The following is a 21,234-nucleotide window of genomic DNA, read 5'->3' as shown; positions in this document are numbered from 1 at the left end:
GTCTTGGCTAACCTGACTAATTAGCGTGTCCACTTGTAGGACTAGTCTTGGCTAACCTGACTAATTAGCGTGTCCACTTGTAGGACTAGTCTTGGCTAACCTGACTAATTAGTGTGTCCATTTTTTTTTTTTTTATTTTAAGTCGAGTCTTCGTAAATCTTTTCTAGTCTGATTGTTGTTATGGTTCATCTAATGAAATTTCATTTTGTTTCGTAAGTTTGTTTATTTGTGTTTAAAAAAGAAATCGCGCGTACTTTTAATGTTCATATTATTATATATATTTGTACATCTCGTCATAATTTGGACCTCATTATCAACCACAAACACTCTTACAAAGCCTCTGTCCCTTTGTGTGTCATACAATACAACAACGCCATTGAGAACGAATCAATACAGCCCTATATGCATAGGGTTAAGATATTCGGATCGTAAAAACACCTTTATAAATATTAGAGCTTCAAAGGAGTGCAAGGCGCAAATGTTAAAAGCAACAAAATAAGATTGACATGATCCTAAGTCACGAAAATAAATGAGTTTACAGTGTTCGCCTGAAGCATTAATTTCAACCGGATGTCAGGTAAACTAATTGACCATTCCAAGAGTTGCTTTTTTTTCAACACAAGTTGTACGATAGTCATTTAAGTGAACAAAAACCTAATGCAAAAAAAACATTTATTGCATGTATGAATATGAGGTTTTCGACAGAGTTATCTGCCTTTGAAATGTTCATTTCCGTGCATTTGATTGAAATTGTACATGTAACTCAATGGTCCAGCATGATATGGCAAATCTTGTCTGTCTTAAATTTTCTTGATTCTGGTGGTGCAAATAGTCAAAGAACACTATCAAAATGACGGGTTTTTTTTATAACATGTTTCACCTACTGCCTGATTCTTACAGGGACTGACACTTAATTAAGTGATTGATTGATTGTTTGGGTTTAATGTCTGAGCAGCAATATTTCAGCTATATTCAGACAATGAACATGAAATGGATGATAAAATGTACATGAAATGGTGATGATGAAAAAAATGGGATGGGACACAAGGATAATACGGTCGACAAATTTTGATTGCCACTGGAAATAGGGAGAGGTGGTTAGGGTTGGGCAATTTAGCCTCCTGTAGCGGAGCGCAAAGGTCCCTACTCCTATCGCATACCACAGCAGGGTTCTTTAATGTGCGAGGAACGTGACATCTTTCCCAACACGGTGCACCACTATGGTTTGCGGTCAGGTTTTCCGTATTATAGCCTGACAACCCCAGCATGTAACACGAGAGGGGTACCCCATTCCACCACCTGGAGCACAGTTGCTCTGTGGGCAGAGCACCTAGCCCCCAGCTAGGTTTCTGAGCACTATTTTGTCGCCTTTTACGACAAGCTTAGCACTGCTGCAGGTCTATTCTTTTAACACCCGGACCTGCACGAGGCCTTAATTGGACCTCTGTACATAGAATAAAAATGACGTAACACATACAGTATTTATTATGAACACCCAGGCACAAGTTTTATATCGTCAACTGATATATCACCGTATATGTCAGCTCCCCTAAAACCTTCAATAATAAGTTGACCGGCAGGAACCTTGTTCAATGGGATCTTAGCCACCTGCCATCTGTCGCCATGGTTACCTTCCTCGCTCCACATCTTCTGTTCATTGCCATTTTTATCCTATAATTCATATAGAATAAAGGAATTCATGCAAAACACACAGTACAAATTTGTTCCATCTCTTCGGAGGTGTCATACATGTGGTTATTGTCAACATTACAACATCAGGCATCACAAAAGGTCGTAAGTAAAGTTGATCGTAGGTAATGACGTCATAACAGAAAATAGCATTGTTACGTCATAACTTAGATCAATTTTACACTAACGACTTTTCGTGAAATTGATGCCTGATGTTGTTACATATATATTGACAATATACACATGTACATGTATGACACTTCCGAAGAGATGTTGGAACAAAACTGGATCGTCCCGAAGACATTTAAAGAACGATTTATAGATTATGAACTTATTGTTTGTATTCTAGATAAGATCGACTTATGGTTATATTCAAATATCACACGAGAAAGATAAGTTGTTACATTCTAGTTAGTGCATATCTTGATAATTTTAGGATACAGCATTTTAAAACAGTTCAAATTCAAGGTAGCTAACGACAGTCCAAGGTTGTGTGGATGGAGCGTTAGTTACGTCTGAAACATGAAGTGCTTAAAATCATTCCGTAAGATATGACGTACGTAAATCGGAAGATGTTGAACAAGCGTTAAGTGGTGTTCTAGGAACTCTCGCATATTCCCATTGATCGAGACATCGCCCATCACAAATTTAAGAGCTCCGTGCTTCATAAGAAATTCTAAAGTCATATTTATTAACACTATATAGTATACATGTATCTCTTGAACATGCATGGCCTGACATTTTTTTAACAATTCTGGATAATTCTAAACAATAATTACTTGGCACTGTGCAATGTTACTGACAGGGTAATTAAGTTGATAATTCTATCACGATACCGACTGTCTTTCTTCAAAATGTCGATCAAATGTGACGTAATGTTATGCTAACAATATATATAATAATTAAGGTAGTTACATGTACATTTTTTTTGTAAATGCAACCTTAATCTTGAATACAAGACATTATAAAATTCTGAAAAATTGCAAATATATGACGACCGGATATAAGAATAAATACGCGAGGGAGTGGTCCATGTTGTGTTCGTAATGATAAATTAAGGAGGTAGAACTAGGATAAGGAACATTACTTTTGAAATCAGTAATATGTTTGTATCATATTCAATTTCACTAAAGCCTTTCAAGCTTTCCTTTGAATCAGCATGAAATCAGTCCATGTTACTTTGATGCTTATATGAGAATGATGTAAAATGGTGAATAAAAACGTTCTAATGATTTGTAAGAGTTGTGTTCCTTACCCTAGGTCTATCTCCTTAAAATGTAATTCTGTTAAGACTTACTTTTATGATAATATTTAATGCTCCTATATAATTGCCGTGCATGTGGTACCAGAAAAACAGACACGTGTTATCAGGCAAAACTAAATGATTGGATACAAGTCTTACAAAGTTTTGGTAATAAAGATCTGAAGCCTCTAGATAAAGATAATGTCCTTCAGCTGAAAACAAAAAGTTCAAATTTGATTTTCAAAACTTTAAAAAAGGGATTTTGGTCAACTTCGAAAATTAATGGAAGGTATTGTATAGTATTGAAGTTTTTGGATTAAATAGCTTCTATAGTAACTTGTTCTTTTAGTTCTCCTTTTGTAACCATCTGACAACAGTTATTTCGTTTTGTGACACGTTTTTTTTTTCTTTTTTTCTTTTTTTTTAATTCCAAACTATTACCAATTTATGACATTTTCGTAATTTTTCAATCTGGAGCTTAATACCTCGACTAAATGATAAAATCATATATTTGTTTTATTTTCGTACTAAAATTAGTAGCAAATCTCACTTATGATAAACAAAGTCGTCAAATAGAAAATCAATGTTGCTTCATTCTGAATTCGTATTCCACGATATCGCATACTAATATATAAAAGCTTCTGTCGAAATTAGTAGTTGTGATATGTAGCAAGAGAGAAAATTGTAACGAAAAAAATGATGAACAGACATCATAATCCCATATATCAATCGTAAAGTGGGTATACGGTGATAAATCTCGTCCGATTTAATATCACGAGACCATGCAGTTACCTACAGAGTTACCAGTATGCCTCAAACAATTCCATTTGCTAGTGTAATACGCACCATTTTTTAACGTATGGTCCACCATAGGGCCTGTATTCATAGTTGCAGTGGATCCTTCGTGAATTCGCCAGTCTCCATCATCTATTTTGTCTTGGTGCCAGTTACATAGTCCATTTTCAAAATCACAACTAACCGTAATAAACGGATCTTAAAGAAAGAATAAAACCAACTGTTTGTTATATGGTTACACATCTTTACGTGTCATTATTTTTTTAAGCCGAAACCGTACAGTACGTTAATTATGGCGATATATTTTATTCTGCAATCACTTGATAACGGAGGAATCTCCATTCTTTCGGTCTTAACATGAAAACAATTAGACGGAATACAATAGGAACAAACTATTTTTTAACAATATCTATCTTAATTTAAAAACACTTTTATCACATTTTTAATACGTGAAAATACAATAAGTTTTGTTGAAAATATGACCTGTATGTTTACTCGGCAAAGACTCGAATTTCGCCCCGTCCCGAAGCGTCATCGCTGTAACGTAAAAATACCCTAATACTGTTTATTAGGGCAGTCATTGTAACAATTATACTGCCCGGATGCACAATTGCGGAAATTATTAATGAAAGTTATAAATGTTGATTCTTTATGCAACAATAATAATGATTAACACCAATTAAATATCTAGCCAACTTCCTTCTTTAATAACATAATGTTTATTGGCTTATTTAGATGGAAGAAAATATTTCGCTAACGACCTTACCCAGGGTTGATGTTGGTAATTCCGTGGTTGTAGTTGTCATGGTAACTATTGAATTTCCACCAGAAGTAACTTTCGTTGTATTTCCGGAAGGAGGGGAGGTCACTGGGGCGTTCCAGTCTACATAATTACTGCAGTTATTATTACAGAGGTCGTCAGTGCAACAATCATCACAAACCTTGATACCGGAAGTAGAGTTGGTGTCGGAGAAGTAGACGTCGGTTTCCATGTTTTTGTCAACAGATCGCCTTCCACGAATAGCGGTGCACTAGAGACAATGTATGATTATATGGCAATGAACAAAAAAAACTTCACAAAAAATGATTATGAATCAATGACTTCGTAATTAACTTTGAAATTTTAACAATTTATAATTGCTTTGTTTTTTTATTTTTTGGGTTTTTTTTTGTTTGTTTGTTTGGTTTTTTGTTTGGTTTTTTTTTTTTTTGGTTTTTTTTTCATTTTTGTTTTATGTTTTTATTTTTTTTATTATTATTTTTAAGGGGGCGGGTGGTACGAGATGAGATTGGCGGAGATTCAAAGTGTACTGTAACCTGGTTATCGTTTTATGTATAAACGACTTCGGTATTGCGGGCCCATGTTTCACCACTCAGCCTAACAAGGTTTTGCCCAGACTTCAATCCAATTCAAACTGATATATTGTAGTCGTTAAATGTAATTTCAAACCTTATCAACTTATCGAAAAAAAAACATTGACAAATATTTCATAACGATTATCTAACGAACGTAATATGAATTTATGAATAGACTCTCCTTTGGTAATGTGTGGTCTTTTTTCACTCTAGATTTTTATATATAAGATTTTCAACCAGATATTATACCCTAGAGAGTTGAAAAATAATTTAAATCAATATGAAGTCTTCGATAGAGTTCATGGACGAATCCAATAGACCCTTTTGTGCTAACTGTGGGATAGTCGATGAGCATGCGTTGAGCATGCTCAATGTACACTTCCGCGAGGAAAATTCCTTTGTTCTACCCAAGCCCTACATCGCAGAAGTGTGTATTGAGCATGCTCATCAACTTTCCACGAAAGTGTCTATTATCCTTCAGCCTTGAAAATGTAAAATGGCGGGAAAACTCCCACAGAAATTTGAATACCGTCCTGTGGTTTAAAAGTCGCGTGCAGTTTCAGTCATCGGGTTAGAATGGGAGAAAGTATTTTCCAGCAAGGGTCAAACAGTTCAACGTTTAAAATTTACAGGAAGCCCTCTTACGTATTGCATGAATCTAGCAAAGTTGGAAAAACGGAATGCTTCGATGCGACGTTTGACGCAGATACACTCCTTGAGACGTTCACGTTTCCCATATTAGCGTTCGTGCATCGTTTATCGTGCGTTTACACATCGTTTTGCGTTCGTTTAAACGCACGATAAACGCACGATAGAAGCGTTCGTTTAAATGCACGCTGGGAGCGTTCGTTTAAACGCACGATACGAGCGTTCGTTTAAACGCACGATAGAAGCGTTCGTTTATCGTGCGTTTGGGTATTGTGCGTGCGAGAAACCTGAACGTCTCTAGGAGTGTAATAACCGAGAATTTCGACAGACTTATCTGCAACTATGGTTAGTTAGAGAGGTAGCGAACGTCTGTGAAGCTTGATTTTCAGGTGTGTGTAGAATAATTTTTTAAAAAATCCGCAAACTCTTAGAGTGATTCGTTATCTCGCTGGCTATTATATGGACGTGTATGAGAATACAGTGTGCCTTACCACATTGGTGCTCATACAGCCATGTTTCCATCTGAATTCCTGAGAAACTTTGTTGAGTTCTTGTTTGATAAAGCAATTCTGCAACAATACAAAACTACGATGCAATGGATTATCATATACAAATAATGCCGAAAAAATAAGCCATAAGACTTTAAAAAATTGAGACTTTTACGTAATATAAGATTCAAATTGTGCAGAGAGAATAATGATACATTTATGTAGCTATTTTTTGTAATTTTGTATTCTTTCTCCATTGAAAATAATGCCATGCGAAATCTCTCCCAATAGCTATATTTTGTAATTCCATTGTTGGTCCACGGGGTTGACATGTACATGTATATATAAGGCTATTAAGGTGGTAGACCTGGGGTAAGGAACACAACTCTTACAAATCATTGGAAAGTTTGTATTCAGCATTTTACATCAATCTCGTGTAAACATCAAAGTAACTTGGACTGATTTCATTCTGTTTCAAATTGGAGCTTGATATGCTTTGGTGAAATTGAATATGATACAAACATAAATTATCACTGATTTCAAGAGTTATGTCCCTTACCCTAGGTCTAGCTCCTTAAGGTCGTCAAGAAATCCATCCAACTCTGAGAATATTATGCATTTTTTTATAGAAAACGAACTCGCCACCGACATTAAGTACAAGTTCCATTCCATGGAGTGTCTTACTCTGGTGAAAAAACTCCTATTTGAATATTCGTACATTTCATCTACAATTTTCTTGGGTCAAAATATGTTGGTCGTACCTCATTTGCACCACATTGTTCTATTTGATCACAGCCGTCTTTATCCAGTGCATCTTTACAACTATAACATACAGGGCCAGGGTTGTCTAACGCTATCAAAAGAAATTAATCTTTTTTATTTCAACCAAACAACCGTTTGTGCGTCATGTCGAGCTGTATATTATAGGTATGCTCCGCTTCAGTTTTTCAGCATAGCATGCATACTGACTTTTGCAACTAGTTGTTCATGGACCCCCTGACCTTTGAATTTGCGGGTACATTGAGTTTTTAAAAGGATAAGATGATCTATTTGTTGTTTTTTTTTTCAATTATTGTAATGTGGAAGTACAATGCAGAATGGACAATGTAATAGTAGTATGTTTTGTAATGTTTTTTTGCACATGTTGGTCTTTGCTTAATACATGGAGAACGACTTCCTTAATCGTACACGGAGATCAAAAGCCGGCAATGAAGTTACCCGACATACTCGGACATATATTACACTTATGATGTAATCAAATATTATTCTCGGATGTTGAAGCATTTTGACAATGAACGTCCAGAAACGGAACAAATGGAAGACCAAAAATTCAAAGACTAAAATAAAAATAGGATATTGTGGGATGTATCTACATGTAAATTATTCTTATACTGCAATCGTTCTATTTGAACAATAAACCAAAAATGCGTTGCCAGTATAATTTATTGATGATATATGGTCAGTGACAGTACACATTTTGTATAACACTTTGGCTTCGCCTACTTTCCTACCCGTGCATGAACCACTTGTTTATCTTAGCGTCACTGCAGGGGGTAACTAGCGGTAAATAAATGTAATAAAGACGTCATATAAGAACTAAACTTGATTGCAGTATAAAGACAATAACAGTATATTGACTAGAAATAAACATAAGACTGTTATTGGTAAATAATTAGCACAACCTGTCGCACTCCATGTAATCGATCGCGAATGGATTAACAAATTCACACCTGTCTGCGTCATCTATATTATTCCGCCCATATGGGAGGCACCACACAGGGAACACATTATAGAATTCGTATGAGGAATAACATTCCGCGTCCATGAAAATATTGTTTAAACATTGCAGACTATAAACACAATAATAATGTCTTGATTTCACATTACCCCATTTCTTCGCCGCATTCATTTATTTCTTTTACGTGAACATGGTGAAGTCAAGACACTATTATTGTCTTAATATGGGTGAAAAACGTATTGCAGTAACGGACTTGGGGCATTTAAATCGGAGCTACTCAGCATTTCCCTTTGAACTCAAGTGTAGCTCCGATTGTGCAAAACCATTGGACAATTCGGCCCAAAGATAGTCGTCCCAGAGATACAAGAATAACATACCTATTGTATAACTTACTCTCTAACTTACAACTTTGTCCAGTTACAAGTTACACCTGCCTCATATTGTATGCGGGTTTTTGGTACAAGCAAATAACAGATGATGTGGATGTTACAAGAAAAGACTATAGATGACTGACCATAGATCGTAAGAGCACATACATTTGTAAATAACTTCTGTACCGATGCATCTTACTACAATAAAACTAATAGCCACTTACGTTTGGCACCACAGAATCCTCCTTTATTACATATTTTATTATTACAGCAGTGTTCACAGGTGACTGTATCACCCGAATCCTCTCGTCGTCCTATAACTGACGGCGGATGCGTGAATCTCTTATATGAAGTAATATTAACGATGTCGCGCCTGCCAATTATAGAAGGCGGAAGCGTCATCTGGTTTGCACCCGGTAATGGTCCAGAAAATGCTGCACATTTCTAGACAAAAATAAGTTTTATGAAGAAAACATCATACATGTAACATTTTAATTAAAGGATTAGATTTCTCTATAGTTATTTTCAGTACCTTTTTCTCAATTCCTCTACGAACCATGTTAATGACAAACAACTTTTAGGATTACAAATGTATCCAACGCTTGTCCCAACTTATACACAGTCATATTTAAACTAACTTAAATTTCTTTATATTAACACAACACTTGTCTATACACTTACATACCGAGACATCTAAACATCCAACATCATACCACGTCGTTCCTGATTGTGTGACGTAACGTTTCATATAGCATTGCTAAAAAAAAGGAGTAACAATACCATTTCTTTAAAGTAATCCGTGGTTAAGGCCAATCTGCATGCACCATTCAAAATTAAGAGTTGTTGTAACCTACATGTAGTCTATTTAAATCTACAGAGCAATCAAGCAGGATCAATGGTAATAGTGAGATATCACGGTTTTGTCCAGTATATTTCTTATCATACTTTTTTCAGAAATACAATGTAACACGCATTCTGATTGGATAAAAAGTCTAGTCCATCATCTCTTAGTCCAAATTTTGTTATATAACTGTCACGTCACCTACAATTCTATTTAGTGATCTACTCATTAAAGTTTTGTTCCAAAATTAAATGTTATATTTGTAATAATATCAATGCCCGTGGTGCACACTTGAGAATAACCTGTTATGTAAAATCTATAACAGTCATTCCTTAAATAGAACGATATTTACTGTGATTCATGGTGAAGAAAAAACCCACCAAACAAACGATGTTTTTTCGGTCTACACATATATATAATTTCATAAAATGATAGATCTTCTTGTATTAAAATCTGTGTTCTTGAGTAACTATGCACGCATATCCCAGTTAAATCAATCAGATCAAACCGAATCAAGAAGGATAACTCTATATAGTCTTTTTTCACAAAAGTGCAAGAACAAAATGACAAACTAAGACCGTTCATTTGTCTTTGAAATTCTTCCTTTCTTTCATTTTTAGGTCTATATAAAATAGAAATAAATTTGGTTAGTTTTTGACAAAATTAATCATCTCACTTTTGTACAAGTATCTCTCATCACGTTGTTATCTAAATGACGTTTGGTTTTTCGAAATTGTACATTTTCTAAGGGTACTGAACGTTATACATTACGTTTAATTTTGATGTTGGATTATTTTTCTCTTTTTCAAAAAAAAGTAACCTTTAAATGCTATTTCAGTGTACATGTAGTTAAGACACACTGTAACACGTATTAATGTGGGCCCATGAACGTCGTGTGCTTTATCTTACATGTACCCATAATGACATAAGAAAATCTCATATGTTAATTAGCATAAATTAAATAATCATGCAAATTCTATGAAATGTGATACACAAAAAAAAATATTTATTTATTATTATTACTTTGTTGTTATTAAGTTGCATTAATAATAATAATAATAATTATTCATTCCAACCTGTCTGTTCTTAGGAAATAGTTCACGTCAAAATCCATCTGTTGTAATTCAGTTATTTTCAGAGTTATCGCCCTTACTTTTGAATTCCACAACACAATCTATGCATGTATTTCTTTTATGTCCTTAGAACAAGGGTTATATGGAAAGCCACATTGTTACTTGTTTACTTTAACATTTAAACAAAATACCAAAAATAGAAAAAATATGTAGGCTTTCCAATTATGAATCATATTTTCTGGACGGCGATTTAAAAATAGAAATATGGTAAGCATCCCTATTTTAAAGTAAGAAAACGTTATATTTTGTGACTTAACAGAATACCTCATGTGAACCACATTCTGTTAGTTGAGAACAGTCGCTTGGTTGTACAATACGGTTGCAGCTTAAACAGGTCACAGATTCTACAAATATCAACAAGGATTCTAACATAAGAAAAGGTAATTTGTTTGTTTGTTTGTTTTGTTTTCAGAGGGTGGTTTTTTTTTATTCTAGCGAACAGGAGCCCCTCTTTCGGTCCCTCTGGTCCCCTCCTAGTTAAAAAGTACAAAATTTACTTATATTCTTGATGTTGAATAACTAACCAACTTTCCTGTTTGGAAATACATGTATGTTATAACACGTTGAAGAGTTTGTTATATTCTTGTCGTTATCTGGTTGAGTGTGACTGCCGAAGACACTGCACCATGTACTTTTTCTTAGTTCATTATTACATTTGTATTCAATTGAAGTTTGAAAACTTAGTATAAAATTACTGTGACTACGTAACAAAACCCAAAAGAACAAAAAGCTAAAACTCGCTTTTGGCATCGATTTTACTGATAGGTGTGTCGATCCCATTGTGTTTTAAGAACGTTAACATGTTTTTACATTCAAATGTATCAGTGTGGACCAAGAATACGTTTTCTCTATTTTATTCAAGGAGGTAGACGTGGGGTATGGGACATAACACTTGAAATCGTATGGGACATAACTATTGAAATCAGTGATATGTTTGCATTATATTTAATAATATTTAATTTCACCAAAGCCTACCAAGCTTCCATTTGAAACAGAATGAAATCATTCCAAGTTACTTTAATGCTTACACGAAAGTGATGAAAAATGCTGAATACAAACGTTCAAATATTTCTATGAGTTGTGTCCCTTACTCTTGGTCTACCTCCTTAAAAATAACAGTAACCGTATTACACTTTGTAACCAATAAAATAGCGATGAATGGTTTCGACTGAGAAAAAAACGATAATAAACTTCTTGCTATGTAAGATTTTGTATCTTGTATTTTTGTATCTTCTACGTATACAAAGTTAAGTCAGCACTCACCAACTAGAACAAATCGGTGTGATATACAGCATAATACAGACAGTACTGAAAACAAGAAAATTGAGACATTTTAAGCTACAATATTGCTTAGGAAATTAAATGGATTCTATCATGCTCCGAACGTTCGAAATTCACTCTAGACGCTATAGCCAACCCACTAAAAAATGCAAGAATCTTGAGAAGGCGGGAAAAAGTGAATGATTTTACTCGGCGTTATCCAATTGTCAAACGACGCCTGATTTAAATAACGCCCGAGAGTTTCGAATTGATGATTTCGGTCCTCTTACTACATTAATTGCTCTTTTGAAGTTATCATTGTTTACTTCTAGACCCACGTAGGTCTGGATAGAGGGAAGAAACAGAATATCCGGTTAAAAGTTGGACAGTCGAAACTATCAGATGTCGTGATCTTTACACAAATGGATGTAAATAAAATTAATCATGTTTAATTCGGACAGTTTGTGAATTCAAAAATACCAGTCATATGTATTGTCAGTTTTAATATGCTGTACACATGTTTCAAGAAGTAACTTCGCATTAGCAGCATTATAATCAAATACATGAATGTATTTAGGTTACAGACCACCAATTCAACCAATGAGCATTTGGAACGTACGCACAAATAGTCCTACGCAGAAATTACCCCTGTTCCTCATAGTGCTGTGAAAAAAGTTCTCATCTTATTTAAAAAATTTAAACAGTTTCTGAAAGGAAAAACATTTTTGTACATTTTATAGGTGCATTTTGCTTCTTGTGATGTGAAGCCTAATCTCCATAATGATTTTTAAATATACCCCTATCTTGTGAAAACACTGGGATTTCCCATGCTATTTATAGACCCTTCACTTCCGATGACCAGTACTGCACTGCAAGTCTGCTAACCCCACATGCCATTCTGAGGATTGTGAGCTGACATATGTAGAATCATGCTGATATATAGTCCTCTGCAGGTTAAAGTTAAGGTAAAGTCCAGAGAAGCCATTGAATATTGTGAAATTAGCATAGAAGCCTATGGAAAGTGGAATTAGTGGTTTTTAGCCTATAGCAAGATATAAATACAAAATTCATTGTATACAAGAAGTACTCGAAACCAAAATTATCGAAATAGGAAGCGAAATCAAACACCGAGAGGTTCTAACCGTACAATTCTTGGTAACCAGTTAAATTTCATACGTGAGGCAAATTAATAGAAGGATGTTGATATAGATGAAAACAAATATTGTTGCACTATATGCAATATCAGTATATGGTACAATGTATTTATATGGAATTTTCGTATATATTTATATGGAATTTCAGTGTATGGTATTTATATGGAATTTCAGTGTATGGTATTTATATGGAATTTTCGTATATATTTATATGGAATTTCAGTGTATGGTATTAACCAACTTAAATTGAAAACCAACCAGTTATGCATACATGTGAAGTATGGCGTTCGTACCAAACTACATGCACATCCATATTTGTGGGAAATTATAATACATGTACATTGTAGCTCAAAATGCAATATGGAAGATGTAGCAATAACTCAACTCAAAACAATAATTAAGTTTATTTTCACCACGTGATTTTTCTCTTAGGTCAAGAAAGCGTGTAATAAGTGTTTGATCAAGTTTCTTGTAGCACTTGCCTGGGTCTGATAAAAGAAATCCTCATTTTTTTTTTCAATTTCAAGTGATATTTGAGTTATGGAAGGATTTGAGGAAAACATTAGAGATTTTTTTTTAAGAAACCCTGTCCCGATCTTGGTCTTAGTAATAGTATTGACAACTCTCTATTCATTTTAATGCTAATCACGAACTAAAATTTATGTCTCGTGTTACATACTTCATGACCTCTAAGATAATCATATCAAAAATATCAATACTTGGTGCAATGAAACTTTCAAATCATGCTCCAAACAAAATACCTAAATGAATATTTATAGCGATGGACGTTTGCAGGTTCTGATTTAACTGTACAGAAGTGAAAAGACAAATACAGAAAATTTAACTTACATTTAACGATAGACAGCGACATTGTGACCTGACTTCAGAGAGAGATAACCATGGCACTGTATATAATATTCCATAACGGTCGTGTGGCGATTGGCGACTGTAAACATTGTCTATTTAAACATTTATCATGTTTGCGAAGAGAGAATAGTGCAATGTATGAATCTCTGAAAGGATGTTTTCTTACTACTTCAGTCCAGACTCTATTGCTGTAACAGAAGCTGGATTTTCTCCGACGTTAATTAACCCCCCCCCCCCCCACCCCCCACCCCCAACAACTGTACAATCCAATGATGATAAGTTAAATATTGTTTGTTTGTTTTTTTGTTATACATGTACCTTCGTTCAGCATTAGTTTCAACAGAATACATATATAAAAATAGAAACAGAGACGGATCGAGGGGGTTCCGGGGGTTAGAACCCCATTTTTGTCAAGGAAGTCTACTTACTTGATTTAGAGATCGTCGGCAACCAAATTACGTAACCAAGGTAGACATTTCAAAATATAACTATCAAAATACCCCCCCCCCCCCCCACTCATCAACTTCATGGTGATATTTAGATACAATTATACCTTCCAATACCGAATCAATTTGTTGCCAAAGAATATTCTCGGATTCTTTTTCAGTATATTAAGCCTATATTTTTGATTTAAAATGGGATTTTCGAATTTTCCGTAAAAGTCAGATAAATTCTACTCTTCACGTTATGGCTCAACTGGAACGTCCCAAATTTGGTATCATTCGATAGATAATTTTATTTTCTACATAAATAAACCACAAAAGACTCATTTTTTGCATTTTTGGATAAATTCTGATTACGAAAATCCGCAAAATTTACAAGAAGAACCCTTGAAGTACAAATTGTGATAATACTAAACAGAAAATACCAAAAACCCGTTGTTTACTGACGAATGAATACCCTAGGGGTTTTGACATTGAAAAATAAGTCAATTTAAGCAATTTTGCGGTGGGGTAGGGATATATTTCATTCATTTTACCCCAAATGCCTAAGTGTTACTGCAACAGTATTGGTACCATTGTAAAGCTGGGACATTGGGATACATGATGATACATACATATGTAAGTTTACTTCGTTTTGAAAAAAGAAGAAGTTCGTAGTATCAAAATACTCAAAAACTTGATTTTTGCCTCAACGAGGTATAAAAAGTAGCCGAAAAATACAAAAAATGCTTCTGTGAATTTTTTGGCGACAAAAATATTCTGAAATTGGAGGTATATTTTGGTTGTTGAGTAGGGGTGCACGCGTACTATATCGCTCCGCCGCCGATCTAGTCCGAATTTCCTCAGGCCCTCCTCTTTTTTATTTGGATATTGATATTTCGGGTTGGGGTCAGAACGATGTGCCATACAAAAAGTTTTAGCTTTAGCGGTACAGCGGAGTATCGCCCTTCAACCGCTTGTAACGACTTTCAAGTTGAAATTGTGCATATCACACCTACCTAGTTCGATTCCAGAATCATTTTCCTGTATGCTGATACCAAAGTTGCTATGAAAATTACATTTATTATTGAAGTTTCGATAATTTTCCACGAGAGACCCTGTTTTGTTGACATTTTGAACCGTAATAGAGAGTAGGCGGAGCTTGTTACTTTTGGAACGGAAAGGTAGCGGGCAGCGGAATTTTGAAATATTCTGTTAGATTCCGGTTTTAAAAATCGTTTCTGTGCCTTCCGTTCCAAAGGTAACAACCTCATCGTTCTGACCCCAATCCGACATATCAATATCCAAATAAAAAAGAGGAGGGTTGCAGGGTCAGAGGAAATTCGGACTACCGCCGATCATACTCCATGTCAATGTAAACATGTGATGTTTACTTTACGTACGGCATGGGCGTGTAACGATATTAAGGCTATTTAATATGTGTAGAACTGCTAGATTTCAATGATTATAATTATGATATTAACTATTTAAATTTTGACGCAGAGAGCTGGACTATTTTGTCAAATTGACCCGAACGTTCGCTGGGAGGAAAGCTCAATCGAGATTTGCCCTTTATTTCTCTCGATCTGACCCTTTTAATGAAGATGTCGAGAGCTTCAAATGACGGATTTTCGGAGCTGCAATGTAACCTTTTTTCTGTGTAGTAAGTATAGCTTACAGTGGCAGATCCAGGGGAGGGTGCATGGGGTTGGCATCCTTTTATTGGATAATTTCATGTGGGATTAATTTGATCCCAGGAATTTAACTTCTGTACCTAAAATGCAAGCACTGTGTACATATATGTTAATTACTGCAAGTGTATGTACATGAATAATATATAATGTAAACACACATGTACATACATGTAGCAAACAAAGAAGTATTCAAAATAGAAAATAAACAGAATTATTAAATTATTATGATTTCAAAGCAGAGACATAAACAATGTCTCTGTTTCAACGGTAAGGATGAAAGGAGGTCATGTGGCATATTCATCACATTCAGTAGGTAATCTTGAACTATCAAAAAGGAGGGGTATCCAGTGAAATAAAGTAATGTCCTTGGGATGCGAGTGGACACATGAGCCATGACATTACACATACACTTGTATAAGTTCATGTTCCTAAAATCCAAACTTCCACATCGACCATAGACCTTTATCGCATACCCTATATCACGCCCATAGACCTATATAGCATACCCTATATCACACCCTAGACTCATTCCAAGTACACTTTATTAACCAACTACCTAAAATATGTAAAAATATGTCAAAAACTGACCAATTGATATGAATTCAAACCGGGCATCTATACGGGGCCAATATGGTTGAAACCAGGACCAATACGGCATCATAACTTGTTTGACACTGCCATTTTGAGTTTTCATTTCATGAATTTTGATCACTAAAAGCTGCAGAAACAAAAAAAAAGTCTTCCATTTTATACAAAAAGGATAGTTAAGATTTATAAATGCAAATAAACCTACATGTTCTTGGTAAAACACGAAAACAACTGTTGTACAAATCATCTAGAGTTGGTTAATAAAATTGTCAATAAATATGTAATTTCATACTGATTTTGTTATAGGTTTCAGTCGATGATATTGGCCTCGACAGCCGTATTGGCCCTTGGCGATGCCTTGGGACCAATACAAAATGTACGACCGCCTCGACCAATATGACAAGACCTCACACTTATAACAGGGTCAATATGAAATTACATATTTATTAACATATAAAATATCACACTCACAGACATATATTGCATACCTTATATCACACGCCTAGACCTATATCGCATACTGTATATCACAGTCATAGACCTATCACGCATTCTCTAAATCACACCCATAGACCTATATGGCATACCCTATATCGCACCCCTAGACATATATATTGCATATCATATATCACAACTGAAGTACATTTTGTATAGATAAAATATAAGAAAGAATGAACATGACATGCAAAAATCTGTTTGATATGCAGAATCAACCCTTGACCTATATCACCCCGCGGGCCAGTGGCCCTTGAGTTAATATAGGAGTCTCCTGTTGATACTGCATGTGATACAGATTTTGGCATGTACTATTCAGTATGGAATTTAAAGAAATAGTAATACAACGCACATGTGTATTATATCCATGTAGTCATAACTGATTACCAATATGGTTGCTTTTTTAGTACATTGTCAAGATATACCAGGTACATTTATTTAGAATGCAGATCATAAAGTGAGAAACAAGATTTTCATGACACAAAAAAGACACAGTTATGTTAGAAATTTTGTGGCCATGAAAGTGCATTGAAAATGTGTTGGATATCAAGGCTACCAAAAGTAGACCTTTTCTAAGAACTGAGTTTCTTGGACATTCTTGCATGCATGTACACACATGTACAATGTAATAGGTAAGTGTTGAAGGTATTCATTATTTATTCATATACATGTACGTTATAGGTACACAGGTATTTAAAATTTTCAAAACTGGCGATAGGTAACTATACTGTTTTTATTGCTAGTGTAGAACAGCGTAGTCATATTTCTTAGCAAAATTTGCAGTTTACATTTGTATGTCTCTGAACAAGAAATTTACACTGAAAACTACAAAAATACATGTGCATGTACTCTAAATATGGTTGCTGGCATATGCAGCACATAATCAAAGATCTCATACATGAAATTATGATATTTGTAATATAGTAATACATGTATCTATTTTGTTTTCTACTTTACAATATGACATTAATTGCTCATAGATAAATCAACATTCAGGGATTAATCCAGAGATTTTGAAATGGGGGGGGGGGGGGGCAAACATCATTATAAATCAGCGGGTAGCTAAAATCATACATCGAAGAAGCCATAAAGCAATATCCTTAGCAGGCTTTCCATTTTTTGTATATAGGTTTTTGTCTGGTAAATGAAATGACTTTCAAATTCATCACTTCAAACCACTTTTTATGATCTATCTGGTTATGAGAGGATGTTGTTTTAACAATGACAGGTGAAAAGTAACCTGTTCTACTCTTACTTACATGTATGTTACCTGTTATTAATAGTTATTGAAACAAAGATGTGCTCATGAAATACACAGTGCATTTTTGTAAAGTTTGTAACGTTATTTTATATAAATTTGAATTATTTTAGAGAAAGAAATTTTTTTTTTCTTAATTAATACAGCTGATAGAGATATTAAAAGAATAAAAACTTAGAACACTGAAATATAGTAGATATATACTATATTTACATTTTTAATGTAGGACAAAGACTATGAATAATAACAGAAATATTGTTTGCAATTTTTCAATCGACCAGTATTGATCACTTTGGGAATATTGACCTGGTGGTTTAAAAACAAGTAAAAACCTGGTACTGGTATAACCACCCAACCTTTATTTTTACCTGATTTGCACGAAATTATATGTACATGTAACAATATTTCCCAACAATTGGCGGTTTCTCCATATCATATGGTTAAAATACATGTATATTTTCATGAATTTACATTGTAACATTTTGCATATTTCAGACACTGTTATGATATTTTTTTCCTTGATTTCCTTTCAGTGGTTATCACTTAGAAATTTCACTAGATTAAGTGAGAAGAAAGCAAAAGTAAAACAGACCATTTCTGTGCTGGGACACTATTTAAGCATGAAACAAAGATCATGATTCTCAAGTCTGGTACATGTATGTGTAGCGTGAAGCAGCTGTAAATGTATATGTCAACATGTCTTAAAACTATAAAAAAAAAAAAAAAAGCAAACAAACAAACAAAAAACAAACAAAAAAAAACATTAGCACTTATATATTTGCAAAACATAAGAGTTACTTGAATTGTAATTTTATACATATTTGTGAAACAATCATGCAGAAAAAAGTGAAAGAAATACACATACATTATTGAAGATAGACAGGTATAAAACAATCAGCTAATAGTGATTCATCATAAAAAAGTGGTACTCATGGGGTATGGGTTCACTAGTAACTTTTTTCTGTTTTGGAGAGAAAAAAAGAGGGATTTATACTCAAAGTGCATGTTTGATACAGACATCATATTCCCTGTATTCACCACATATCATTGACTTTCCAACTTAATTGGAATCTTAAATTGCTCTAATCTATGAGCATTAAAGTTGTCTTTAGTTTAATAATCTTTAAACTACATTGTAATTTTTACAACAAGAGTTTTTATCCTTGTTTGAACTGAAAAATTCCTAGAGAAAGGTAATCATTTATTGTACATACCAAAGCCTAATCTAGACAACAATGACAAGGACAAATTTTAGTTTTAATTTATTACAAAAAAAATCTACATCAAAGTCAGCACAAGCAAGAAAAAGTTTTTTGCTCATTCTCCCTTGAGATTGTGCCTTTGTTCAACTTCCTCTAGTCTGCAGGATTCATTTCTACTTCATGCATCTCCAAACCGAAATTTCAAGGTGTGGGCCCAATCTTACTTTGAAAATTCATCGAATATTGATAGTCATTGATTCTCAGTGGAATTCATATTTTGTAAGAAATGGTGATTTAAGTATTAGGAAATTTGAGGACATCAATGTACGTGTACAGCCAGGAATACCTAAAGCAATAATGCAAAAGAAGGTCCAAAAATATATATTGAGAAACGGACTATAAATATACACTGCTGTAAAACAAATGGTTATTATTTTAAAAGGATTAAGTTTTGATCGTTTATTTAGCTTACAGTTTGGTTACATGAATACTTTTGATTAATTTGAGGTCTTCCTTGACTCAGTACCTCAGCACTTTGATTAGGAATAGTTTGTGAAACGTTTTTACAAAAAAAAACGCCCCGCCCCGCCTCCACCCTAAATGTACTTTTTTCCGCCAACGCACAAATGTACATGTAACACAGATCTTTTTATATCACTTTCATGCATGTACGTGTAAAATCTGAAAGAGATATAAAGTATCCTCCACTGCTTAAAGCTACATTGTAGCTTACGGATGCATGTATAAAGTATAAGGTATACATCTAATTAAGATTCGTTATTCACGGAATGGACATTAACTTTGAAGCCAGTTTGTTATTTAGAATTCGTTTTTGTTCTTCAAGGATGGCACATCCTGCTGGGCACATCCAAAAACGGCTTCAAATAGAGATATCAATGTCCGAGGTCCATTTACCAATTCTAAAACCCTTAATATCATACTATTATTTTTTTAATACATTAGCATTTATTTATTTTCTGAATCATTAATCGGCGTAGACTAGCAAATTAATGAGTCACTCTTGAATAAATATATTTTTTTTATTTTTAAAGTTAGACCCACAAAATGTTTATAGCATTTCAAATGAGTTTGTGTATTTCGTCAAAATAAAAACAATACTTTAGTTTATTTTTTTTTTATTGTATTTACAGACTCCAGGCGTCGGTTTCACAAAAAGTCGTAAGTGTGATATTGATCGTAAATCATGACGTCACAATGCTGTTTTAGTTTATGACGTCATCACTTACGATCAACTTTACATTTACGACTTTTTGTGAAATCGAGACCAGGACGTAATCAATTCTTATGATTTTTTTCAACGGACTTGACTTTGTATGAGCAACTCGACGGATGTTTCTAGAAAAGCAGAGGACGCTTACCCTACCTGTGCACCTGATCCATGCTCCCAGTTTTTAGCTAACCGGTGTAGCTTACAAATTTGCACTTCATTGGACAACTGTGATAGCGACGGCAAAATTTAAGGCTCCATTGGGGGCATTGGTGTCCGGAATATTTTCGATCACTTTTCTATATTGAATATTTTTTTTATAAATTGGATAAATGGATATAGTTTACTGGTTGGACCAATAAAATAATAGAAATACGAAACACACAGTTCACAAAATAAAATCTTAATCGGATTTCGGTATTAACAAAGCGAGAATATGCGTCGGCTATCTTTTTTTAAGAAAGTACTAATTGTACGTGCGTACTTGTATGAGAGCGGGAAGTTTACATTTGTACATTAAAATATGAAATGATCGGTAAGCATTGAACTTTCTGTAATATAGATGAGAAACGCCTAGTCTCTTAAAGAAACATTCAGGTCGTCACAGTTACGAAGTCACACGATTTTAAAGTTTGCCGATCTTAGCCGATTGAACAACTGTTGCGTTACACAACGAAGCTCAAAGTTCCAACGTAAAGTTGGTACATATAAAACAATAAAACACAATCTCTAAGGAGCTTTTAAAACCCACGTAAGATTTGAAA

At 34.2% G+C, this 21,234-nt stretch overlaps 1 protein-coding gene across 1 annotated transcript; it reads right to left on the bottom strand.

Annotated features, from left to right (window-relative positions):
• Positions 1 to 1,467: 1,467 nt before the first annotated feature.
• Positions 1,468 to 13,673, bottom strand: LOC148597402 (uncharacterized). The gene is made up of 11 exons (XM_088564125.1): positions 13,566 to 13,673; positions 11,566 to 11,610; positions 10,567 to 10,646; positions 9,014 to 9,085; positions 8,553 to 8,772; positions 6,981 to 7,072; positions 6,223 to 6,300; positions 4,494 to 4,758; positions 3,779 to 3,925; positions 2,987 to 3,144; positions 1,468 to 1,671 (listed from the first exon to the last, which is right to left on the bottom strand). Exons 1-11 carry the CDS (start codon positions 13,585 to 13,587, stop codon positions 1,486 to 1,488), a joined length of 1,365 nt encoding a protein of 454 aa, XP_088420251.1. The 5' UTR covers positions 13,588 to 13,673; the 3' UTR covers positions 1,468 to 1,485.
• Positions 13,674 to 21,234: the final 7,561 nt, after the last annotated feature.

Source organism: Perna viridis, chromosome 15 (genome assembly GCF_037379345.1).
Source record: "Perna viridis isolate PV_CMFRI_1.1 ecotype Kerala chromosome 15, ASM3737934v1, whole genome shotgun sequence".
Classification (NCBI taxonomy): Eukaryota; Metazoa; Mollusca; class Bivalvia; order Mytilida; family Mytilidae; genus Perna; species Perna viridis.
Note: the sequence above shows the minus strand (reverse complement) of the source record. Positions and strands in the feature narration are given on the sequence as shown.